The 27,983-nt window shown below is 34.4% G+C and overlaps 1 protein-coding gene across 2 annotated transcripts; it reads right to left on the bottom strand.

Moving 5' to 3' along the window:
• Positions 1–3,447: 3,447 nt before the first annotated feature.
• LOC131045215 (chromatin-remodeling ATPase INO80) lies at positions 3,448–27,628 on the bottom strand. Of its 2 annotated transcripts, XM_057978762.2 has the most exons (25): positions 27,431–27,628; positions 27,192–27,335; positions 27,010–27,059; positions 22,456–22,531; positions 22,266–22,353; positions 21,136–22,061; positions 20,394–20,594; positions 20,099–20,209; positions 19,325–19,758; positions 19,096–19,204; positions 18,928–19,008; positions 18,596–18,768; positions 17,789–17,914; positions 17,430–17,591; positions 17,253–17,310; positions 16,691–16,915; positions 16,116–16,262; positions 15,436–15,993; positions 14,995–15,252; positions 13,938–14,045; positions 8,322–8,416; positions 7,927–8,083; positions 7,375–7,575; positions 4,350–4,475; positions 3,448–4,181 (listed from the first exon to the last, which is right to left on the bottom strand). In XM_057978762.2, the coding sequence occupies exons 4-25, from the start codon at positions 22,528–22,530 to the stop codon at positions 3,876–3,878; spliced, it is 4,725 nt and encodes a 1,574-aa protein (XP_057834745.2). In that variant the 5' UTR covers position 22,531; positions 27,010–27,059; positions 27,192–27,335; positions 27,431–27,628; the 3' UTR covers positions 3,448–3,875. The 2 variants fall into 2 exon arrangements, with proteins under 2 accessions (XP_057834745.2, XP_057834744.2); XM_057978761.2 differs by having other exon boundaries at positions 27,192–27,625.
• Positions 27,629–27,983: the final 355 nt, after the last annotated feature.

The raw sequence follows: 27,983 nt of genomic DNA, 5'->3' as shown, positions 1-27,983 counted from the left end.
TCTTTTTCTACTAGTTCTTTGAGATTTTGAAATTCATTCAACACCTCAAATTTTAATTATTAAAATTATACCCATATTTTCCTACTAAAAACATCCACAAACAAAAGAAAATACCTACACCTTGTGCCAATGTTGTGTGCACTGGGTCAACAAATATCTGCATGAACCAACTGTGGGACTCTCTTGACTCTTCAAGCTTGTTTTTCATAATCGTTGTTTTATGTTGATTTCTAACCTACCAAGCCTCACACACACATTTTATCTATTGTTGAATGTCAATAATTCCATCTACCAAGTTCTCTCAAGCCAATTGAGAGAGGTTAGATTAGTTTCAAGGTGTCCATACTATTGATGCCAAAGTCTAGCAATAGCTAATGCACTTTTGACTACTAATGCATGTTCTCTAGCTTGTCCAATTTCATCAAATCTATATAGTACATGATCTTCTATACCAAAAGAAATAGTATTCTTGCTCTCCTTGTCAATGATACTACATTTGTATTTATTAAAAATGACATCTAGTTTAGGACTATATTACATAATCTAACTTACAAAAAGTAGATTGAGCTTCATTTTTTATGCACACATTGAGAAAAAGGTACCTTTTCCCTTCAAAAGTTATTTGTACAACCCCTCTACCTACAACCATATTCTTACCAGCACCACCACCAAAGTTCACAAAATCCCAGCAAGCTATGTACTATGTGAACCAATCTTGTCTGTTGGTGAAGTGAGGTGGTGCTCCTAAATCAATATACCATGTAGATTGCTTCGACTAATGTACTAGTTTTTGAGTCATAAATGCATGGAAAGGTCATGTCTTCACTGAATGCTCTACAATGTGAGTCTTCTACAAATTTTGTTGAGGCGCCCCCTAGTTCGATTTCTATTCAGCCATCTTCTTTCTATGATGTTTATCCATATGGCACAGCCTACCACAAGAATAAGATACTATGTTTTAGACTCTTTGTTGCATCCTCATTGTGACCTTGTCCTTTCCTATATGACCATTCACCTATGTTTGTCTTTCATTGCAAATACTTGATTTGCACTTATGTTCTTATTGTATAGCTCTTCAAACTTTAAGTCAAAATCTGTAGAGGTGATCTTGGGTGTCCCAATGAAATTCTCATAAGCATGTGGTAAGATTTTTACCAAGATTACTTTGTCTTCTTCTTCCACCTTTTGACCATTGGATGACAAGTGATTATTGATGTCCGTGATCTTATGTAAATGCCACTTAAAGGACATTTTCTCATCCATAGTGATTGAAAATGGCAATTCTCATAAAAGAAAGCTATGTCCTTATCCAAAGCCTCATGAAGTTCTTGTAGATGCATCCAAATTGTCATTGAAGTTGTCCCTGTTTGGACTTCATCAAGCATGGCATTTATCATTGATAATGTGATTAATTCTTTGTCACATTCATCAAACTTGTCCTAGTCTTTCCCACAACTGTTGGCCAAGTGTCAATATGGGGGATGAGATTTTTGAGACATTTGTAATTGAAGATTGTGAACATTAATTGCTCCCACATATTGTGATTTTTGCTAGAAGAATGTTGAATGCCTTTGAACATGATGTTGGATAAAGAGGCCATTTAACATGTTCTTCCCTCTTGTAACTCGCAATCATGGAGTAAAACCAAAAGAATAAAATAAAGATTTTCTTGTTACACTACTAAAAGTGCAAATTTTGCACAAAAATTTATTGCCCAAAAAAATTTGCAAGTATCAAAAGCTGAAGTGTTTTTGGACAATAAATCCTACTTTGCAAAGCTATTTTCCACATACCTTAGTCAGCACTACAAAAATCCTACAGCTCATAAACCCTACCAAACTTGTAAACCCTAGCTACCAATCTAAAAAAGACTAGTTGTGACCTACAAGATAATGAAAAAAATTGTGAAAACCATAGCTGTTGTGGCTTTACAAAAAAAATTCAAAAAATTGCCCACAATTTATTTGAAGTCGCCAAAAAATGAATTGGAACCCTAGCCACTACAATTTAAAAATAGAATAGCTTGAAAACTTTGATCCATCACAACTTTCATGAAAAAATAGTCATAATTTTTAAAAAATGAATGTTGAACTTTATAGCAAACTTGACACAAAATCTCATAAACAATGCATTTTTTGACAAAAATCCATCAAAAAACTTAGTAAAAACCATTAAAAACCTTGCACAATTTTCTACCTATAGTGGAAGAACACCAGTTACCGCGCATGTTCCAATTATCGTTCACTCCTTGCTCACCCAACCCCCAATTACTAACTTCCAAGAAACCAAAAAAAAAATGATAAATGAAGCCCTTAATAAATGTCACATGTACCAATAGGCCGCCCACTTTATCCCTTGTTAGAATTATTTTGGACTTTAATTAGAGGAGTTATGCAACTTTATTAGTACCCTTAGCACACGACTATTGGGGCATTTGTGCATAAATTTGACCATTTTTGAAGTGGTTGTAGTGCATGGTTATTGGAGCATCTTTAAGAAGGTATCGGCCAACACTTTGAAATGACCACTTTTTATTATTGCACGCATATGGGAGCCCACGATGTGCTTCATTACTAGCCAAAAGCTAGAACAATAGCTATAAGCAGTTAAGTTGCATATAGAGAACCAAAAAAATCATTGAAATCCGATGTGACATTTAGGATCTGGATGCACAAAGTTAACTTCAGGCAACTGCACCTTGGTGTGCGATGGGTACGCCGAAGAGGTGTGGAAGTTCAATTAGGGAAAATTTTGGTGCATTTTTTATATACATTTGTGTAGTGCATGACATCTATTGGTAGTTCATTTAGCAAATCATGTTGCTTGTGCAACAAATGTCTCAATGGAGAATTGATAGTTTCAAATCAAATATGCATCAGCTTACATGGATCCAAACACAACTAAAATATAACGCTTGAATAATAAGATAATTAGGCTCCATTACCAATATGGTCATATCAGGTTTGCAATGAGAGAGATGGGTAGGAGATAAAGAAAGATCCAAAAGTCCCGACCACATTTAGTGGTCCATAATCAAGAAAAGGAAAATGGGAAGCGGGAAGCGGGAAGCAAAACTGAACATACACAGTTTAAATCAGAAGCTTGCATCTCAATCTAATAGATTGTGGAAAATTAATACCAACTATATATGTTATAATTATAATATAGTATAATTATAGATAAAATTATAATTAAATAGCAAATATATTTAAATATCTTATGTGGATGTCCTAGCTAAATACATCGTAGTTGTAAACACAAGTCTCAGCAACATATAACCTAGTACTTGAAAAAAAAATATTGTAGAAGAGACATTTGCATACAAAAGGTGACAAGTCTAATTCTTATCTTGGAGCTGCAACTGACCGCAAAGAAGCTACTAGAACAAGGATCACATGGAGAAGTACTGTAGAATTCATATTTGTGCTTGCAAGACCTGTGGACAAATTGATTGCCAAAATGAATCATATTTGGGGTTCAACATATACACCCACACATTGTAATGAATGGTGGGAAGGATTTCACCGATTTATAATGTAAAATACATTAAAGGCCTCAGACGGCTATTAAACCTCTCATAGGCCAGATCATACATTTTGCATCAATATTTTCTATGAATATTGAGGCTGCAAGGATGGGGTTTATTAAAGGAGCTTGAGCATGGGGCACACTTTGACAACTATATAGTAGTATCGTAGGACCCAAAATCCACAATAAATATGGATCACAGCAGTATGCCACTTTCATGCCAAGTCTCCCTGTACAATTGTCTTGCCATTGATACTTCTTGATGGCTACAACAAAAAGAACCTTGCTCATCTAGTACCACTCCCCTTGCATCGCCTATTGGAAAAGATCCCAGGCATACATGCTGTCTACCTCGAAGATGAGCAGCTGTGAGAAGAATAGTCTTCTTCCATGTCTGCTTTGGCATCAATAGCACCTGTATTAACAAATGCAGGGAATTCTGTAAACTCAACAGGTTGTTCTTCAGGATCTTCTGCATGCAAATCATCATTTAAAGACTTCTTGGTTCTCTTCCCAGCTCTTCCTTTCTGCTTGGAATCCCCATCAACTAACTGCCTGGGATCTTTCAGTTCTGCAGATGCATCTGCATACTTGACAGATTTCTGTGTGTTCCGAGTTTTTGAAGGTGCCTTCCTTTCTGCATTCCTTTTTCTCTGCAGGGTAAAAAACGTTGTCTAAATATTTACAAAATTCCCTAGACTAGTCTATATATAGAAAGCATTTAAATTGCACACAAAAGTAAAATTTAATATAACAAAAATATTAATAGGTGCATGTAACATTAATATTCCTAAACCAAGATTGAATATTAACAAACTAACCTTTTTACTTCCTGGCTTTCCATTTTCTAGCTCACCATCCTTCTCTGATGCTAATGTAATGTCTTCAAGACAAGCATCACCTTCTGCATCAAGACGAATGGCTTTTTTCCTCTGCTTATCCTTTCCCTGGGACAATGAATTGACAAGAACAATCCATATATTAGAAAGCAATACACCAAAATACAAAACTAACAGAAGTGGAGGAAACCAAAATAATAGCACCTTATGTGAGAATGGGATAGAGTAACAGAAACCTTTTACTAGAACAAAACACGAGGGCTTTGGTAATATCAAGATACCCAATTTTAATTCCATTTCATATCATGTAACAAAAACCTATTTTCTCAGGCCCCTTCAAGTTTCAGTTGATTGTGATAGCTTTGGATTATGTGTAATTAAATATATAAATTGCATTTTATACATACTGGGAATAGACCCATAATGGGTTGGACCACAGTCATGTAACTGGTTGAGTTACAACCTTTTAATGGTTTCAGATTTTAATGCTGCCACAGTCATGTAACTGGTTGAGTTACAACCTTTTAATGGTTTCAGATTTTAATGCTGCCATATGATGTATCTCTCCCTCCATCTTAGCAAGCAATTAGGGAGAGAAGGTAAGATTATGTCTTTTCAAGATTTGTGCTCCTTGTTTGCGAAGCAATATATGGTCACTAACTTTAGTATGCTCAGTTCAAAGCAGTAGTTTTATACAACTGAAGGAAACGCAAAACAATATTCCAAAGTGAACCAAGACAAGCATATGCATCCAAAAGAAGAAAGAGGCATTGATAATGCAAACAAGACAAGTCCTCGTGATGACAACCATAAGAGTTGTCATAGAGGCAAGAAAAAGAAGCAAAAAGAATGCAGTGGCAAGCTGAGACATGCTGAAGATGCTTCAAGAAATGAAAGATCCAATGAATGAGATCAAAGACCTAAAGGAGCTCATGGGATAACACGAAAAATATGATCAGAATAATATATTTTTGCTCATATGTCAAGAATTTCATGCTCAAACTTCCAAATATGAGTGTATTATGGATTCTGCATGTACTCATCATATGGCCAAAGATAGTACTTTGTTCCAAAAAATTTGCAGAGCTGATGAGAAGATGGCATTAACCATGATGTTTTACTATGTACCTTAATTAAGAATTAGTCTGAGTGATGTCTCTTTAATAAGTACCTAATTTTGTTGTTGTAGAAGAATACAATAATGCTAACAGTGTTGTCCAATTACTTGATGCAATTGAGGATGAGCTATCTACTTCCAGTTTGAAGTCTCTTTAAGTGGTAACTTTTGAGAATCTTCCAGATGATAATCAGGTTGTTTCAGGTGATGTTACACCAATCAAGGCTTTAGGAGAGAGAGATTTGAGCAATGAGCTCACTGTGACCGATAAGGATAGCCTCATGCGAGGGGCATAACATCTAAGACAAGAATCCTACTTCAAGGTGATTTTAGGTGTCTTGATTCAATCAAAGATGGATGTAAGTTTTTGTTTGGTGATTAAACCAGTAATCAAGATAGCATCACAATGAATGGGAGCATTAGAGACTCATCATCAAGAGACTTTCTACTAAAATTAACGAATGGATTGCCTTGAATGGGCCATCCCCTAAAAATGAGCATTATTATGTTAATTCCATCTTTGGTACCAGCAGTTGCTTCAACAGAATATTCATAAATCCAAGGCTCGAACCTAGGTTCCCAAGGAAGATCCTATGGATGGCATTTTTGGGCCTTGCTTTAGTTTCTTGGGATGGATCTACAGATCATACAGTTTTTGGGAACATCTACATTCATCCAGTATTCAGCGATCAACTTGTTAAATTCACAAAAAAGTCCAACATTTTCACCGTGCTTATCACTTCTTTGGCATTGTGGGGGGTAATCAATGATTGAGACTTCGAGTGTAATTCACAATCTGTTCTGGCATTTTTGCCACTTTGAATGATTTGTTTCCAATGACTTGCTTCGTATTTCAGTCAAATATTTGAATACTGCAAATTTTTGAGCTCATGCATAGAGTCCAAAGCTTTGGTAAAATCGGATTATTGTTCAGATTCACAGGAAGCTACAACACTTGGGTACTTTCTTTGTGTAACATTACTACATCTTCAAAGGCATGTTGGTTACAGAGGATGAGTCTAGACTCTAGCAACATGATGGTTCATTTCAGGAAACAGCAGACTATATCTTCTTTCATATTTGCAAGTTGATTCTCGTTTTTTTGATAACAAATCAAGATGTGTATAGTATTTTTTTTGTGGAGAGCAGGAGTATGATTCTGCTTTCATCTGTTCCCATTACTCAGTCATGTATGGAGCAGCAGTATTGTTCATCTCTGAGCAGAGCATACAGGAGTGTTAATTGTGGCACTGCATACAGTTTCAGTTCACAAGTCTAGGTGTTTTTTCGGATTGCTCATCCCTTGTGGCAAAAATTCATCCAGCTTGAGATTGTCAGGAACTGTCACGGAGGGGGATGTTAAGACCTCTCTTCTTTCAAGAGGTATGGCTAGGTAATGCAAGCCTCCTTAGACCCTTGAAGTTGTGAACGAAGAAGATATTAGAAGTGCAAAATCCATCTTGTTAAGTTCTTTTGAGTTAGCATTGCTGCATATACCGTTGGGTTATATATAACTCCCATGTGTAAATGTGTAAATTGGAGTTCAAAATTTTAAACGTATTTGACCAGAGCCTTAATGTGCCACCCTACCCTTACATAACTTGTGTTGATAATAGAGTCCTATGCCTCCCCACCTAATCACTTATTTATATCCACTGTATCCATTTTTGCATCCATTCATTCATATTATATGTTGTGATTAAATTGGTGTTCTTTTGCTTGTAGTGTTTATAATTGTGCAATTATGGAACTGTTGTATTTATCTCGTGATAAAAGAAACCATATGAACTTAAGCAAATACTTTTCACGGGAACAGTGTGATGGAAATTATATCGCCTACAGAAACAAATTCACCATAAAAAAAACTCAAGTACTAGAAAGTCAAATAACCTGTATTGGTGCTTGCTCCTTTATCTTCTTTTCCAACTGAGCATCATCCAGCAACAATGAAACGACATCATCTGGAGCCAATATATCGCTTTGCACTTGACGTCCAGTCATAACAAGCTGCTGGACGGTATTTTTTTGGCTGGCTCTTTGCAAAATTTTCTCTTCAACTGTCTCTTTACATATCAGCCTATACACAGTAACCTAAAGCATAGAGAAAATAATTATGAACCAGATGCATGCAAACCAATCAAATGAAGATGGAAAACAATAGAAGGCAGACGAGACAGAAGAGACTTCTTCATAATCTTTTTACAGCATGAATTAAACCTATTACAACAAAAACATCCAGTGATAAAACAGACCAAAGAGACTGTATGAAGCTAATAGCCACACCATAAAGAGTGTACATGTAAAATGAAGACTGATGATTGACCATGAATTAAATAGATTACTATTTTTACCATTATTAACAGTTCTTAAATACCATCAAATAATGGTTCACTCATAAAGACAATTGTATAGCTTAACTTTTAAATGAAGAATTTTCCCTACCTCCTTAGTTTGTCCAAGCCGGTGTGCCCTATCCATAGCCTGCAAATCCAATGTTGGATTCCAATCACTTTCATAAAATATGACAGTATCAGCAGCTGTAAGATTTATTCCCAGCCCCCCAGCTCTCGTGCTCAACAAAAAGACAAATATATCTTGCCTGTACCATAAGTTATCAAAAATGGACTCCTTAAGATCAACAAATGGACTTATTAAGATCAGAAAAGTTTCTGGAATATATAAAATGAAAGGAACTAATCTGCAATATAAAACCAAGAAGCAACCATTAAGGTTCACCCCTTAAAATAACATAATCAGCAAATGCTGCTCAATGTAATTCTGAAAGTTAGTTTCAACCATCCAGGATATGAATAGATGTCAAGGCAACATCCACACACCTATTTTGGAAGTCCCTGACCATGTCACGACGGTCCATTATAGTTGAAGATCCATCTAGGCGAAGATATCGGTACTTCCTGTAATTCATATAGTCCTGCAAAAGTATTTGTTTGTAAGCCAACACGCAGAGAATGAGATTTTGGCAATAAAAATCATCTACTCTATAAGAATAACCTATCAGTCCTACAGACATAACAGCATGAGTCACAAAACTAATGGCAAATAATTACAATGTTACCATCACTAAAAAAAATTCTACATTATGTCAGTATGTAATTTTATATTCACAATATATATATCTATATATATAATTGGATATAAATTTGCTATTATACTGCATTTTTTGGACGTGTATATTTGTGCCAATAATATATTGATTGTATCTGAGTATAAAAGCTTTTCAAGTCACCTAATTATTGTAAGCCATTAATTTTCTTAAAAATAAATATTAAGCTATCAAAATTTTGAGGTAAGCTCCCAATCAGCTCAAAAATCAAGCATGCAGCAAGCATACACATAACCAAGCCATTTATATATAGTACAAATGAGCGCATGCATGTGAGGTGATCTTAGCAGGTCTTATAGTTATTCCGATGAGAACTACTCATAGTTAGTTTTGTTTACCTTTAAATTCCATAAAATAAGAATAGACAATAAAAAGCAAGAATTCGTTTTTTGGATATTCACAATACTAAAATACCTTCTAGGTTCAGCTGTCTCCTTCATCCACAAAACTGTAGACACACACTCATATGAACGCACACATGGATCTAAATGTACTGAAAGCGTAATTATTCTCCATGGGCAATATGATAATGTGAGTATTATCATATTTTAGGTAAACTGCAGTCTTGAAGAGGAGGCTTGTATTTGCAATCACGAAGCGTAGAAATACAGATAGCCAGGTGGGATTCATATATATGACTCCATATTATTATTTATCCACGTCCTAAGTTACTGGTTCGAGGGTTAAGTTCACAGATTCAATCAAACATTTTTTTGGTGTTGGGTTCATTTTGAATTCATTGATGCAAAAACATACATACATACTAATTATTAATATTAAAAATATATTAATATTAATATGCGTGGCCGGATAGCCACTTGTGTGTGTGTGTATGTCAACATATTTAAGATGATTTCAATATTAAAAAAAATTAAAATTTCCATATTTTTAAAATAGTTAAATAATTTCATATTTACATTTAAATTAAGAATTAAAATAAACTAAAATAATTTTAACTTGACCATATTTAATAAATAATAGTTAAATATTTAGATGTAAATATTCATCCACATAAAAGGAAAGTTCATTGCAATTCATATGTTCATCCGCATGGAAGTAAAGTGATGGAATTGATAAAGAACCAACACGGGTAAACAAGGAAAGTTTAAACAAAGTCTCAAGAGGAATCTTAGTTTAAGCTGGCTTTCTCGGATGCATTAGCAGATCTCCCCTCTCAGACTGGCATGCATTCGTAATAATCTCCAATCAAAAAGATGAGCACATACACCTGGCACAACCTACAGGGAAATAAACTAAATATAATTTACTTAGGCACTCCTCACTATCTTTCTTGAGCATCAACGGCATAGGCAAACGATAGACGCTAGAAAGTATCGGGTTCAAAAGCAACCAATTGATCAAACAGAGACGTGCAGAAGATCTCTACTACAGCATAAAAAAAAAGTCAAAATTTTTTTAGAAAACCACCAAATAGGGCGAGATAGCAAATGAAGGGGCAAAGTACACCCCAGATTCGCCTGGGTCCATCCAGGCCCAACCTGTAGACTGTGGCCGAAACCCTATCCAGACCCACAACAGACCAGCCCCTGGACCATGAACCGGGTTCTAACCAGCCGGGGACCCAACTACTCAAACCTGTGGACTAGTAACATAGGACTAACATATGTTTTTGAACTCTATTTATCAATCATTCAAACAGTTGCTTCTCATTTGTGAACATGGAAGACTCTTCTAAATGTATTGTTGTGAGCACCTCCTAACTGTCTTGCTGCATGCAACTATTTGGATTGCAACCACACATATGCACAATCAAGTGCACATGCTAAGTCACCGCATTCGAGTTTGACTTCGATTCACCAACAATAAAATTCGGATGAAATACGGCAAGAAGAAAAAATTCGTCATTAAATTCGCTTTACATAAATTTGTTATTTTAAAAAATATAAATAATATATCTAAAAATTATCAGAATAAACAAAATATTAAATTTGTTTATTCTAATTTATATATTTTTATTTTTATCTGTGAAATTTTATATTTAAATAATTAAAAATTTATATTAAATATTCTAAAAAAATTATTTTTGGTATATTAAATTTTAAATCTCACAACTTATATAGTAAATGTTAATATATTATTAACATTATATCCGCCGGGTATTACTATATGTTGCCCGATATAATCTGGTTGCTGGATATAATGTTAATAATATTTTAACATTTACTATATAAGTTGAGAGATTTAAAATTTAATATATAAAAAATTAATTAAATGTCTGATATTACATTTATCCTCCGTCTCCCAAAAATTAATATTTTAACATTTACTATATAAGTTGTGAGATTTAAAATTTAATATATAAAAAATTAATTAAATGTCTGACATTACATTTATCCTCCGTCTCCCAACAAACCCTATTGGCGGCACAAGCACAGCGTCGAACTGCAGCCCTTCCGTGGCCCTCATACCTGCCGACGGCAACATTGAACTCTTTATCAGCCGACGGAAAAAACTCCTACCTGTTATCCTGCAAATTTTCTACAAATTTTTGTGAATTTCATTCGTTTTTTAGAACTTCGCCGAAAATTCGGCGAACGCGGTGACTAAGTGTACATGTATAGACAATTCAAATTTTGAATACTTGTATAGATATCTTAAAATGCATGGATGAATGTGAATTTCAAGGAACTATAAATAACATAGTAAAAGGATATTATTACCTTTTGGTACTTGTATATGGTCCTAAGGTCATCAAGCTTATTCCATAGTCAATATAGAGGGCAATATAACGTGTAAAAGGGAAGATAGGATGATGTTTGCATGGATAGAAAGCGACTTATGTGATATCAAGGCAGTTGTAATGTCCCCTTGTTGAAATTAGGGGACATTACAGCTGTGTAGGTCCTAGCATGCTAGTGGATGGGAGCAGTAGCTATAATAATGAAATCTTCATTAAAAGGGGTCGATTAATTAAATTGTTCAAGGTGAATTCTCCGTGCTTTAAAGTTGCAGCCACTAAATGACAATATTTCCACACAAGAGAATCAAAATTTCTATTGATCTTCTGGAAGCTCACTGCCAGACAAAGTTCACCTTCTTACCCTAAAAAGCTAGTCCTAGAAAATCATGTCGATCCTAGGAAATCATGTAGAATTAACAATGCAGCTTTTTCTTTTCAATCTAAATGACAAGACTTGACAACACAAATATATAATATGAAATGCAAATAAAAACTCACATGTATGCCATCAAAATAAAATATCATGTTGTGTGATTTTAAGAAAAGAATAAAATTGAACTTCTTTTTCAATTCCAATTAAGGATCCTATTAGCACAACAAAGAAAATCTTAATGCAGAAAGCTGGCAAGAACCAAAGGGACAAAGATGCCCTAGCGGGGATAGTACTGAAACACATGCCAAGCGAAGGAAGAATCAGAGATAAGATTTTTTTAAAGCAAAGAACCTGCCATTTGCAAAGAAAAACCAGAGTGCACGGCAATCATTGGAAAATTCATGGTACTTTGGCCAGTTCAAGCCAAAATACAAGATTGGGTAAACAAGAATTGGACAAATTGACAATTCTTAAAATGTATGCTGAAAAGCTTCTTCATTGCTGAATTCACAGAAGAGAGCAATAGAGGCAATATTAGCCAACAAGGATCATGAATGATAAAGAATGTAGATTGTATACACAAAAATGGCACCTGAATTTTTATCCCTTATCATGATAATCCAACATCCCGATTATACAACGGATCTGCTTATACAATTTGCCAAAAAAATAGTAGATAAGTTTAAGATTTAACTCAAATCAGAAATAGTCTTGGTCAATTCCTAAGCATTGATGAAAAAGTGATACAATGAGACTATATATGCGTAAGAACCCCTGAAGTCCACTCCCAAACACTATCATTCTACAAACAGGGGCATGGACACAATGTGCAGAGGTGGAGGATTATAAAAAAATTCTACATACACTGCAAAATCCAATACCATGAGTCAGAATGCAAATTAAAAAAGGAAAAGAAATGGCCGTGGAAATGGATTTAAAAAGAAAAAGTCCTCCAGCACTTCCAATTGCCCCCTCCCAACCAAGGAAATAGAGTAAATGAATGATCAGCAGCAAGATTTGACATGCACCCTTCCAAGTCAATCCAACAATAGCAAAATCTAGGTTGAAAATGAATCAATGCCAATGCATAGCCAATTATTGGAGGATTGAGCAAATCAAGTTCCAGATTTGATGGAAATTGTACCATATCAGGAAAATGTCACTGACAACTCAAAGACCAAAGACTACAAGAAATTTGAGAATTAAATGAGAGAATGGCGAAGACAATAACTTAGAAATTATCAGCCAAGGATGCATAAGCCATCTACTTCCAAATTCATCAAGGCTAACATTGCTTCTGAGAAGTGAAAAGGTCACGAAACAAATAAGCAAAAAAACGAAGAAAATGCATTATTGTGGATAAATCATAACTAAATCAATATTTGTTGAGATTAGGGGAGAAAAATCTCACTTGGAGAGCAATGAAGGTTGCCTCTTAAAAAATTAAATGCTTAAATGCCCCTAAAAAGCTGTGCCAAATCAAGAAAAGCTGTGCCAAATCAAGACTTTTCGAGTTGATGTTATCATACCACAAGATAATAAATTAAGCCAAGAAGATGCAATGTCCTTTCTTTCCCATTGTAAGGGATTGGAAGGAGGATCAGGCAGTCTATGATTTCCTCAAACACTTAAGTTAAATGGAATCCAACAAGAACAAAATTGGGAAGAGGTTAAAATCAAAAGTTTACACAAATGTAGTTTTCACACTATTCAATTCTATGGGCCGATTAAGACAAAGGACAAGATTTTCATTTGGGACCAAATTTCCTTGACTATCTGCACATTAACTCACAGCCCAGTCATATTTTGAGACTTGAATGCAATTATTTCCTACAAAGATAAGAAAGGGGGCTTAGCAAGGGCAACTCAATCCAAATAGCTTGAGTTCCCATTATGTAGGATTACAAACCGTCAACATATGACATGGCTGACATTTTTACAACACAACTCCAACTCTAACCCTCTGTATCGATCAGCTTGACCTCACACATCACAACTACAAGGATTCCAACTCTAGTAATATGGTGCATTAGATAATAGCATCTGACAAACACAACTAATTGCAACTTTTCTACCCAGAACAACACACTGAGCATGCATTTACTTAACTTGTAGAAACAAACCACAGAGAAATTCCTAAACACAGGATGTGGAGAAAGGGAATACAGAATGCTTGAATCAACAATAGAATCACTGTTATATTTAAAGATGAAAAATATCATGTTTTATGACTACTAGATATTTCCAGCTCCCACCTCAAGAATATTGAGCATTTTGGTCATTTGTGCAAATAGAAGCACGCGATGATTTTCAGCACGAAGGCGCTTCAGCAGAATATCTAATGTCTGCAACTTTCCAGAGTCCTGCAGTCATTTGTATAACAAAAGTTAATAAAAACAAACAAGTATACAATTACTTTTTATAGTTGATATGGCTCAAATGGAATTTTTCATAAAAATAATGAAATTATTTACATATTGATACAACATATTTTAACATTAATAAGATTTGATCCATTGTCACAAAAATGGTCAAGCTTGTCCTTTTAGTAAAAATTGTTCCAGAATTCCCTAGAGGAATGTGATCTAATAAAACAACTAGGACCAATAAACTTCTGGGAGTGACACGGGTAACATACTCCCTAGTGTTGTCAGTTGCCCTTTCATTAACTTTCAATTACAGAGAAAAATGAATTGAATTTTAATTTTTTATGTTATATTTCTATTTAAGTTTTCTTTCATTGAATTTCTCAAGACAAGAACCAAGTTCATTTACTATTCAGGTTAAGGCAGGTGAGGAGCTTATTAGCATATGACTGAAACTAGAGTGAAAAATTCTTTTGCACACCCTACAAAGCAAATTTAGAGTTACAAAAAGTATGAAATCTTGTGCAAGTTAAGGGGAAACTATATACCAGCATACTAAATTCAAATAAGATCTGAAGAAAACGGTGTCTTGCTTCCCTAGATGCACAAGGGAAAAAAAGATGGCAGATCTAGACGGCAAGTTTTGAGAAAGAAGACACATAACAACCATTATCAACATGATGATTTGCACCACCCAGCACAAAAAGAATGGATTCTTAGAACACTAAACAAGTATATTTCATTGGACGGGTAAGGGGCACATTTCATTAATAACTCCACAAATCTTTATATCTCCAATACCATCTAGCCGCATTTATTGTAACCAGACCATTTCTAACTTTATTTCATGTTTCTCCTATCAAGTTGAACATGTATAATGCAACTTATCAGAAACATTTAATCTGAAATAATAAAAAATTGAATAATCAGAATTGATTAAGTATACCGTAAGCATTTTTGCAAGATCAAAGCTTTGCAAAGGAGGAGAGCTTCCAAATATTCTATTGGTCAGCTGAAGCACTGGTTGCTGGATATGCAACTCTGAATCTATTTCTTGAATCAAATGATGAGGATTCTGTGGTCTTGCTGGACCATTGAACTCAGATGTGCGGGCAAAACCAAACAACAGCCTTTTCATCCATGGATGATAGAGTTGTTCTGACTTTTGATATGCAAATGCCCTGTCGGCACATACTGAATCCACCTGCAAAACATGTGCAAAAGTCATCAACTTCAGCACTAATATATCCTGCCTGCCACAACTTGACCATCTCAATCAAGTTTGCTAGCTATCAAAATAAAACAATGAGACATTGTTCTTATGACAAGAATAAGTTATTGGACGCATTCAAAATTCAAACACACATCCAAATAAACAAAAACATACCGGGGGAGCACGAATAGGTGGAATGAAAGAGTAAATAGATTTTAAACATCTAATTTCACTGAGGAAACGGTCCTGATGTGAGACAACCAATGCCTCATAGGGGGCATTTCTAGGGCCAGTAGCAAGCCATCTCCTTAAAAAGCTTGATTCTGCACGGATTGGCAGCATAAGCATTCTGGTAACAGCTCTTACTTTTCCTTTGTCCATCTGATCATATAAGCATGTATCCTCTTCATTTATGAAGCCTTCAATTATTTCATTTAAAAATTGTCGATCCCATTTTATTACAGAAAACAGCAACTGCTCTATGTCTGAGGCTTTGGCTAGAAATGCAACCTCTGCTGGAGACAGGTCAACCAATCGAGAAAAGCCAAACGAACCACTTCTAACTACTGTAGATTCAGTTTCCGCATGTCTTGGAAATACTGATGCATAAATATTCTCTGTAGAAAATATATTCAACAGGTTATCCAACCATTTTTGCCGAAAACCCTGAGGCGATCCTGAGCAGGATACGGGCAAGCTTTGGGTACACTCTCTGTAAACCAGCTTGGGTATCTGAAAATCATAAGCTAGTTATCAGGATTGTACTTGAAAAAGATATATAATATGATTGCAGAGAACTAGCATCAGTGTGCCTACTCAAGCATAAAAGAAGGAAATAGGTTTCTGTTGGTTGCCTTGTATGAGATAGGATTCCGACTCCCAGCATAGTGTATTTCTTCCATTTCACCAAAAGGGGGTGGTAAAAGAGAATTCTGAATATGCCCAAAGTACATAAATGTGTGTCCTTCATTCCTTTCAAATAACTCTGGATGATTGCATACCTGATGCAATTAAAAAGAAAACCTTGTTAAACATAATTTGAAAAGCTTAAAGCCAATACTTTTTTCTGAGAGTTAAGACAAGGATCCGAAACAAGAAAACAAGGGTGCATTGACAAGCTTAAAAGATTTTAGTGAAAATTTGTAATAATATAGTACCATTTTTCTGATTAAGAAAAATCTCTGGTGTTTGATTTTCCTTTTGATTTTGACCTAGAATCTAATGCAACTAAGATGTAGATAGTAAAGTCCTGAAATGATTTTCTACTCAAACATTAAAATCTATTTAATCTTGCCACATTCCTTGCAAAAACTTCTTCCTTTCTGCTAAAATGAAATTTGTCCAATATATTATTGGAAATTAAAACCAAGAAATACAACCAATAGAGTGTTTACTAATAGCGCCAATGTCCAGAGAAACATGAACATACCTTCCTTAACTGTATAACAATGTTCATGAGGTTAAGAACTTTTTTGTCAGAGAGACGATTACTTTCAAGCAATTCTGCAACAGGGATCTTGTTCTTGATAGCCTGATAAAATGCCTCCTGACGAGAACTCAACTTACAGTTCACGGTAACTTCTTTTTTGCAGGTCATCTCTGTAATCACGTCCTTCTTAACTCGGCGTAACATAAAAGGTTTCAAGACAGCATGCTGGTAATTAAACAATCATAGTCACTGGTTAGTTTTACATGCACAACTTTTGGGAGGTTGAAGTAGAAATAAAATTTCCAATGCCACATGAAACTAGCAAAACAAATTTAATACAACTGTCATTCAGACATCTAAGTGTGAGAAACATTAATAACATGAAGTGTTTAGAGATTGTCAATGATAGAATTGCTCTCATAAGTTGTGTATGTAAGCAAACTCAATGCAAATAAAAAACCACAAATCTCGGACCTGTTTAACCCTTTAAATAAGCATAAATTTCTTCATTTCCTTAAATTTCAATTTGAAAAGATTTCATACAATTTAACAAAAGACTTACCAATCTACTAAGTTGGTGTTCATTCAGTGTACCTCCATGCTCAGCATGATTCTCAATGCTGCCACAGATATCAAAAAGCATATCAGAATTCAAGTTTTATTGAAAACATTACCTGATATCAGGGACACATAACACACGTCACAGTAGAAACTAGAAACTACATGAGTGAGATTTTACCCTTTTGAGAACCATTCATTGAACTGTTCGTGGCTATCAAACAATGTTGGCATGATGAAATGAAGAAGCGCCCAGAGTTCTGCCATGTTGTTTTGTATTGGTGTTCCCGTAAGTAGGAGGCGATTTCGACAGTTGAAGCTCAATAATGTTTTCCAGCGTATACTGCAGAAATGCAGAATACTCAAATCATCAAAGAGGAAATTCAAATAAATCCAAATTCATGACATTCCTCTTGGAGTGAAATTTCATAAGGTAATCCATATTACAAGGATAATTTTATCATTATAAATATCAAACATGAGATGCTAAAATAGTAAATGGTACTAAACAGTGAAGTTAAAAAATCAGGTTTCCCCCACCTGTTTGAACTTTTAATTGCTTGAGCTTCATCTAGAACCATATACTGCCATTTCACTCGCCTGAAGTACTTCTCATCAGTTACAAGTAGCTGATAACTTGTAATTAATATATGGAAACCTGCTTCTCTGAAAAAAAAAATGAAAGCAATTTTATATAAAATGCTAGGCATACGATTAGCTACCAACACAAGAGTTCATAGATATCTTAAATACATCTATCTAAAAAAATTCCAAGCGATATCAGTCTTGAATTATTTTGTTTAATTAAGAGTTTTAATTTTACTTTACAACTATTTTTTAATTATTTTATTTTATTTATATTGTTTAATGAAGATGTATTTTTATTTACTTAAAAGTTATTTTATTTGCCTAGACTTATTTTATTTTACTTTAGAACTATTTAAGAGTCTTTATATTTTATTCACGTTTTTTACTTTATTTTTATCTGAAGAGCTATTTTTATCTACTTCAAGTCTTTGAGAATTGTTTTACTTAATAATTATTATAGAATTATTTAATTTTATTTATTGAAGGGTTATTTTATTTTATTTTCTTGAGTTATTTTCTTTCACTTTATTTACTTATATGAGTTATTAATATAGTTTTTTTTAAATTATATGTCAGCTGTGTTTTAGTTATTTTGTGTAAACAGTCACAACATGATGCTTCATTTATGCCACTGTCGAATGCTCAGCATTAACTAGACTAAATATAGCGATCTTGTCAAGAAGAAAAATGTTTATGTAGAATATTACACATGAACTGAAAATCATACACATACAGGGCACAAATGGCTAGAATTACCACCTTCGATAAAGCCGTTTAGGGTGTATATTTTTCCGAAGGATGGATCGCTCTTGAAGCCCACCCCAATATGGAAGTGTTTTTAAGTCGGGACAGAACCTGCTCATTTCATCAGCCCAATTATTCAACACAGAGGCAGGCGCAACAACCAAAAATGGCCCCCATATGTTCTTTTCCTGCAAAATAGCAAAACCATAACTTCATAACTATCCACGAAACAATCAATGTAACAAGATGCTGAACACATATAAATGACAATACAACAAAACCTTAAGCTAGTTGTAAACAAGAAAAGTTGATTAAAAAGTTGTAAATATTATTTAAATAATACATACTTCAGCTAAATGAGCCAAGAATGCCATCGCCTGAATTGTTTTACCCAACCCCATCTCATCAGCCAGGATGCCATTCAAACCCTGCATAAATATTAACAAACAAACCAGTAGGAAATTAGTGTTTCTAAACTAAACATAAAAATTTGTATATAAATCTCAATAATGCACCTGTTCGTAACAATTGACAAGCCACTGAAGACCCTTCAGTTGGTATTCTTTCAAAGTGCCATTAAACAACTTTGGTGCTTGCACTGATGATGTGATAGGCATTGATGAACTGCACATTTAGATATCACTATATCAAACTGTGACAGCTATAACAAACACAAAGAGGAAGCCAACAAACTCAAAATTTTAAGTGCTTAACTAAAATAAAACTTTGCAATCCATAACTTACGGGTTAAGCAGATCCATGTCAGTAGAGCCTTCAACCATACCCTGCAGTGTCAACCCATCTCCTGGACTAGCTTCACGAAACTTCTTGCATTCATTGTCAAAATCACTTGTTTTTTTCTTTTGCTGATCAACAGCATTCTTTGCAGCTGTCCAGGCTGCTTCTTGCATAACAGCTTCTTCTTTGTCTTCTTCCTCTATTAGATTTACAGCATCTGCATTTGGTGCTTCACCTGCCTCAGGAATAGAAGCTTCAGCATCCAATTGTGAAAATTCAGTAGGTTGAGTAGACACTTTGGGCTGCATGAAATGGCTGAAGAGCTCTGTTTGTTTTAATAAGAAATCAAGCTTTTTTGCTTGTCTTTTTGCTTCTCTACGTTCTTCTTCAAGCTTCAAAGCCTCTGCTGCTTCTTTCTCTTCCTTTTTCCTGATTTCAGCCTGTTGAGCAAAGCAACCCAGCCTATTTTTTATTAATTAAACTATTTATGCTTTTTTCCACATATGGGTTATATTTATGCATTGCACCACTTACATTCAAAATCTGAGAGTTCTAACCCAATAATTCGACATTTTATTTAAGCATCGATTTTCTAATGAAATTTTTTAAGGCTGCATTCCAAGTTTCAACTAGCATTCATCTAAAATGATACTAATGTTTCAAATTTTATTCTAAAATTCAGCTTATTAAGAATTTGTTCTCTTTCATTTAAATTGTTCAAACTTCTTGTTTATCAGTGCAATAAAGGGTACAGTGTGTTAAGCTATATTATCACTGTACCTGCTCTTTGTCTACTCTTTTATAGAAAACAAGCATGTCTCGAGATAATTTTCTGGTACGCATGGCTGCACCCTTCATCAATTTCAGAGATCGTGTGGATCTAGCTTTGACCTGTTACATAATAAAAACAGAGATAAATTATATGACATTTAGCCTATTTGATCTCCCTATTTTGTATAATATAATTTTGATGCAGAGAGATGGAACTGCAGTGGAAATCAACAAGCTTACAAAAGATAAACCTCTATTCCCATGCACAGGATGTTGCCAATCTCCTTAAAGAATTTTAATATACCTCTTTTTGGCAATATTCTGCTACTTTCTTAGCATCGGTAGATTGTTTCTTGTGATAGAATATGAATGTTTTATGGTGCTTTGGCAAGTCTCTTTTCACAATGTTCACCCAGTACTTTCTAACTTTATCAGCATCCTCCCTTTCAACCACAGATGGATCTTTCTGTATTAGCTGCTTCTTGGGTAGCTTACGCTCAATAACCTGTGAACATACTCCAGCCATAACAAACCATAATTATTAATTCAATGAGAAAATGAAGTTAAGCTAGATTTCAAATGTTACACTTAAACAACAAAGAGAATATGTTTCATCATACTGATCAAGCAAACAAAACAAAAAGGTACTAATACCACTAGAGCTATGACCTTCTCAACCTATTAATTTCAGGAATAAATACAGAATGAAAGCCTACTCATTTATAAAAATGATGGGGAGGTTTGTTCTGTAGTTATAAACCATATTTTAACTTATTATTAGCCATCTGTAATCAGCTCCTGACTAACAACTTAGCCAACTATGAAAGCAGATTACAAAACTCTTCAATGCATCTAAACATAAACCAAGAAGAGCTAGCCAATAACTATAAGCACAACAAATTATAACATGGAGATTATGCAAATAAGCAATGCTGTTATAGAATTGTTTGGCAACCATATATATAGATTCTCTTGCAATCAACTTGACAAAATTAAAACATAAGTTCAAAGAGGGGAAGTACCCTGTCAAGGAGAGTGTAACTGACCTCAAAATTTTCCCCCTTGCCCACGATTCGGACGTAACAAGGTTGCAATTGACCTGTTTCAGACATGATCATCCGTTGCACACCTAATGATTCCTGCTGCATTGGTGATGCACTCAGGTCAGAATCAAACACTTTTAGATTGAACTTTTGAATTGAATTGCTGGCTGATAATGCTTTCAACCTTCCCTGAAGAGATTCATATGTGGGTAAAACTTCTCCCATTCCAGCACGACTCTGATGTCTAAAAGCAGGTAAAAATTCTCCCCTATTCTGATGTCTAAGCCTTCTGTCAGCAGCCATCATAGCATCTAAAGATTTTAAATCTAGTCTACCTTTCAAAAAGCGCTCATCTATTCGAACCTCTGAAAGATTTGGCAAATTAAGAGATAGTGCCAATTTGTCATAATTTGGTGGAATTATATAACAAATGCCATCTGCTATCTCCAATAAACCAGATGGAGATAAACCAGCAGTTTGTTCCACAGCAAAATCAAGATGGTTGCGGTTTGCCTTGTGAGAGGCATCATCTAGAGGCAAACTCCTTGAAGCAGGACCTTCTGATCCATGTGAAATCTTCTCATCTTTTATAACAATTTGAGAATCATGACTTGATTTCCTACTCTTCCCATTTGTATTACGCTTTGTCGTGGAGTTACCTAAGCGTGAAACAGCCGCCGCTGCTTCTCTTGATCTTGCTTTCCTGTATCTCTGAACATGTTCTCCAAGCATATTCCTGTAGTGTTGTTCTGATATGTAATTCTCATAATCAATATCATCTTCATCATTACTATCTGCTTCTCTTCGTGCAGAAGAGTTATAGCCAGCCTCTGCTTCAACCTGGTACCTCTTTCTTTTTAAAGTCATCTCGGGCGGTGAATCTGATGGCCTCTCAGCCCTATTGCCATTTGCATGTTCAATCATCATATCTGCTTTATTGGATACAAAAGAAACATTGCAGGAACATCAGAGTTGTAATGATAACCAAAAGCAAGCAGTGCTACATGATCATCAAGCCCATAGCATCATAAAGGCTTCACATAACCATCTCTACCAATTTGTGATAAAAATTGAATAAGCCAAAGAGATTTGTGTATTTAAATCATTAAAAATCAGCAATATATTTATAGCACCTTTGCTTTCACTACTATCGTCTTGACTGCTACTGGTATAATTGACAGGATCATCCTCGTCTTTCGGTAACTGAAAATTTCTAAGAGACTGCATAAAAATAAGACAACAAATATAGTTGCTTCAATCATTAGAAAATACCAACAGATTAGCAATTTTAAACAATCTGGATAGAATTTTAAAACAACTTACATCCAAGTTAAAAAGGTTTGAATAACTGTTTTTAGTCAGATGGTAACCATTACCATAAGACGAATTATGCTCCATCCTGACAACAATATAAGGAAATGATGTCATGCTGGTGGTGGTTATATCAATGAAAAATATACAGCATATAATGAGACAAATTGAGAGAACATCTATAAACATAGAGGTATTTTCCACAGCAAGTCAAACTATGATATTGCTATCAGGGTTCAACATGGTAGTTTTGGAGTCAAACTCATTGACCCATGTTTCATGAGTAGTGGTTCACAAGAACCCATCTCTCATGAGAATGAATGGTCCACTTAGCACTCATTACATCTAGGTGATGCTCACAGGGGTGAAGCATTGGGCCTTACCGGGAGGTCACCCATCCCAGTACTACAACTCAAGCGCACTTAACTACAGAGTTCCCTCCAAGGTTAAACCCACTTAGCTTGCAACCCCATTAGTCAATGAGTATGACTCAAAAACTACACAGTTGAACCATGATAGAAATATCATAATCTATAAACATATCCAACATATAGAGGAAGTATAACTTCAGTCCAGAATGTTAAAGCTTTTTGATAATAAGCCATATCTAAGGGTTCGGACATGGGCAGCCACAGACAATAGTTATTTCTTGGAAACATGAAGGAAAACAAAAAAGAAAGGGATGTAGCAGTGATCCCATCCAACTTTGGAATAAATGACCAGACGATCTACCTTAATAAAAATAGCAGTAAGCACACCTCTCTAGGAATGTTCTTAGTGTTAAGATGGTAGCATTACTGCAGGCCACATCCAAACAAGGCAGACGTAAGTTCCAGGAGAAATGTAGCAGCACAGAAGCCCTTCAGACATGAACTCTAAGCCAAAGGCATCTACGCTTGATGCTGAGTAATACAATTAACCCAAGTAAACTAATGATCCCAAACAATATTAATCCAGTAGATATAATCATATAACTGGTATTAATAGCAAATTAAATATAGGAGCACCATTTATCTAATCATGAAATTTGTTAGGCATGCTAAACAGCCAGGTTTAACCAGTATGCAGTCACAAAACTCCTACATTGGTAAAGTCTATTGCCAGCAATATGAGATTTACCTCACAGTGCATATCTAATCAGTGAACACAAACTACAGAAAAAAGAAAAGAGGCCAAGAAATCCACAAAAAATAAGTAATACTAATTTGCATGCTATTCCAGAACAAAAAGGGCATGTAAGAGACTAGTATGAGTGACATCATCCGACAGCCTACTAACTACACTCATGAATAAAAAAATTCATGCCACAAAGGATTGCTCAAAATTGACGAAGCACTATAACAGAATAAATGTTGCCCGGAAGAACTAATCAAGTTTTATCCAAAACAAAATAATAGAAACCAACAAGAATGAAGATATGGGAAAACTGGGATGAAGGAAAAATCTGCTTGCCTTACTTTCAAATATAAACATTAGAATAGTAAAATCAATCACAGCCAAAAATTGAACCTCAATGCCATATGTTCTCTTCCTCCAAATGCTAACTTTTGTGAATGCTAATTATTACAATCAAGAAAATTTTACAGGCAGTATACCTCAAAAAGTATGATCTGTTCTCAAAACCCCAAATTTTGATTGAATTTATTACTCACCAGGGAAAACTTACAGGAAAAGTAATTTGGCAATTAAACTTATTCATATATTCTTGACTTTCTTCAAAACACTCAGAATAATCACCACAACCACAATTAGGCCCTTCCTCAATATGATACCACAAATTCAAATGATCATTTTTTAAAATCATGAAAAAGATGAAACCAATTCTATTGGCAAAGTAACTCAAATCCCAAATACAAATGACAATTTCTCTTGAAGATATAGAGCTTAAAAAATAACAACATTACTTTGTTGCTTTTTAATATTAAATTCCAAAATCAATTATAGCCTAAAATTCAAATATCAAATCACATTTTATGCCCTCAAAACCCTATTTTAATTTTCTAAATGATATTTTTTTACCAATCATGAAAATTATACAGGTAATGGACCTCGGCACCTTGCTCAAAGCCAAATTTTCAACCAACTTCCTACTACTATAAGTCTATATCCCATCGAAACTTTAAATTCAAACAATAAGCTTTTATGATCACAAAAATATTAGAGGCAATATACACCAAAAAACCCAAGTTACAATGGCAATTTGTAAAAATCACAGTACTTTTACTGGTAAAGTAATTTATTTCTTGTTCTCTTGCCTTTAATTACATAAACACCAAATCAATCATTACCAAAATTGAACCCCTTCCCAATTCCACACCACTTCAAAAACCCCAAATACAAATGATATAAGTTTTTTTTTTAGCGTCAAAAATTTACATAGAAACCAACTCAGAGATGAAAGTATTTTCTTGCTCTTTTTACACAAACATGAAAATCAATCAGAGATCAAATCAAAACCTATACTCATACACTAAAATAAAAATAATATTTTTTTAAGTTTTAACCATCAGAAAAAACTGTACATCAAATTCTGATAATAATTCCTCACCACCACAGAAACTCAAAGTAAGTCGGGGACTAAACATGTTCCTTATTTTCTTTCCTTCTTTTACATAATACCAAATACAATCACAGCCAAAATTGAACCCCATCACATACTTATCACATCAAAACCCTGAAACTCAAATAGGAATACACAACAATCCTGAAAAATTTACAACCAAAGTTACACGCAATGTATCTAATACCCCCTATTCTTTAAACAATTTCCAGCAACAATGAAAATTTCAACTGGTGCATTCAGAAACGAAAATCGATCACAGCCAAAAAGGAAAATCATACCCATTACTAACAACATACAAAAAAAGAAAGATTATAGAGGTAATGTAAATCAAATTCTAAAAATTATTTTTACCAATTGTAAAGATATTAGAAGCAATAGAAAATATTGCATGTTTTATAACACTCTTTAATACCTAATATATATACTAATTGTCTCATAATTTACGAGAATTTTACAGGCATCGTAAATCAAAACCACAAATTCTAATAATAATATCAACAACAAAAAAGTATCTCATTACCTTTTTTAATTCAATACTTAAAATCAAGAGCGCCTTCCCAAAACATTCATTACATCAAAATCCTAAGTTTGGATGTTAATACTTAAACATTAATAAAAGTCTCCACGCAATGGGCCTAAAAATACCAACTTCTGATACCAATTTTTACAAAACAACACTTTAGTAACTCTAAAAGTTTTCCCAAAGAGAAGCAAAATAAAAAAGGGAATATTATAATTTCCTTGACTCTCCCTCATATATTTATACCATAAAAAACTCAAATTCAAATTATATTTTTCACTAATGAAAAATTCAACGCAAAACCCCAAATTCTAATAACAATTCAACTATCAAAAATCAACAATAGCTCAAAGGTTAGACTTTTTCCCTTTCTTTCCCTCTTTGTACATAAATGCCAAATGTACAGCAGCCTTATCCTACCAAGCCCTTAAATCCAAACTAATACTTAAGAAAGACAATTTATATGCAATGTAACTAAAAGCAATGAATTCTAAAAATGATTTCTATTGATAAAGGAAAATTTCGAAGCAACAAAAACTTTATTTCCATTTTTTAAAAGATAATCTACAAAATCAATCACAACCAAATTTATCATCATACATGCAGCAGTCTTGTCAAAAACACTGTGATCAAATAGTTAAAGACATTTGGCTTCTTATTATGAAGAACCAAGTTCAAATGCCCAAAGTGACATCTCCGCACCAGAGACTGTGGTGTAACAATATTTCTGAATTAAAGTCCCATGGTGGACATGTTATTCCATAGAGGATGTTGTATGGAATTGTAAGTACCATGGAAGACATGTGGTCCTTAGTTGGCAATTTGTATGGCCTCAAAAATAAACCATCACCAAATAATCAAAAACTAAAATTTTATACGCACTCTCAAATTCAAATAACATTTTTTCGGTATTAAAAAGAGTACCAGGCATCTTCCTTAAAAATACAAATTCAGATAACATCTTTTGATATTCAAAGAAATTACCAGGCAGTAAGCCTTAAAAACAACATTCCCGTTAAAAAAATAAAAATAAAAAGCAGAATAGTACAATATACCTTTCCAATTTATTTATTTTATCAACACCCTAAATTCAAATAATATTTTTTAACAAGAGCGAATGTACCTTAAAACCCGAAATTATAATAATTAGAACAAATAAACATAGTAACTCAACTAACTTAGAAATCATGGAAACTTAAAGACAGGCCAAAACCCTATACTTCAACTTATTCCATCAAGACGCCATAATTAAGCTTATTCCAATCCAAACCTTACAATTCAACATATATTAAAACCCTATATCCAAATTCTAATTTTTCATAAGTAAGAAAAACGTACAGACAATTATTAAAAAAAAAATTTAAAAACTGCAGCGTAATCAACTCAACACAAACTTTTTTTCTCAACAAACAAGCAAAAACAAATGCAACTCAGAAAAATTGTATCTCAACGAAAGATAAAAAACTGATAAAAGAATTCGTACCACTCGATTAACAAAGCGGCGATAATCGCCCGGCGCGCTCCCTCAGCAACCTTACAACAAATTCATTGAAAAAAAAACGAAACCCTAAACGTTCAGATCCTCAATGATACTAATTCAGAAAGAAACGTCGGCCGGCAAAAGAATGAAGTACAGCGGGGGACAAAACAGAGCAAAGTAAGTACCTTCGGTAAGAGGCCTCCTTCATAATTTATTTATAGCCTAACTCCTTCAAAATTGAAAGAAGCGTATCTATACTAAATTGGGAGACGCTTGGGGGGATCGAACAGTGCACGACGCGAAACTGTGACTTTGGTTTACTCTGCCTCCTGTAATAAAAATCATCGAGGGTTTCATCAACAAGAAAGATATAAAGCTAGGGTTTGAACAAGAGGTGGGGTTTCTTCAACCTGGCCATATTTACCATATTCTTTCTCCTCTCTTGTATTTGCCTGTTCTTTTTTTTTTGGTTCTGTGAGTGAAGTAGACACGTCTGAACGGCGCTTTTATGAAACCGGATACTTCGTTTTCTTTTCTTGGTGGTTTTTTTAAGGGGGGTTTGTCTTTAGAGTTTCTGTAATTAACCAGGGTGTGTACAACAACCATTGATCTGGTTAGCCCCACTGTACACATTGTAATTGTTATTCTTATGTTTAGCGACGTAAATGTCCCTTTAGATATTTTTAGTCACCTTGGTTTCGGGATAGTAAGAAATAATAATTTTTTTATTTTTATTTTTACAACGGGTAGAATGTTTGGAGGGACTTCTGAGTCTTTACCTTCTGGTCTAAACGTTGCGATATTTTTCTCGCGGTGATTTTGACGTAGCCAGGAAAGATTTTCATTGGGCGGTGGAGAACGAGGAGCCAATGGGAGAAGAGCTGAGAACCTTAAATAGCGCCTGTTTGTAAAGGGAGGACTTTGTTTTTCTTTATTAAACAAATTGAGTGTTCAACTCCCTGTTGCGGTGGGATTAC

Source organism: Cryptomeria japonica, chromosome 10, assembly GCF_030272615.1.
Source record: "Cryptomeria japonica chromosome 10, Sugi_1.0, whole genome shotgun sequence".
Classification (NCBI taxonomy): domain Eukaryota; kingdom Viridiplantae; phylum Streptophyta; class Pinopsida; order Cupressales; family Cupressaceae; genus Cryptomeria; species Cryptomeria japonica.
Note: the sequence above shows the minus strand (reverse complement) of the source record. Positions and strands in the feature narration are given on the sequence as shown.

Bases quoted from the DNA above. Each gene is read 5' to 3' on its own strand.
- LOC131045215 (XM_057978762.2), bottom strand. From the start codon at position 22,530: ATGGAGCATAATTCGTCTTATGGTAATGGTTACCATCTGACTAAAAAC. The intron at 18,769-18,927 runs GTATGTATTATT...GCTATTTTGCAG, and splicing joins TCTTGGCTCATTTAGCTGAA to GAAAAGAACATATGGGGGCC. The intron at 17,915-18,595 runs GTGGTAATTCTA...TTTTTTTTTCAG, and splicing joins CCTAAACGGCTTTATCGAAG to AGAAGCAGGTTTCCATATAT.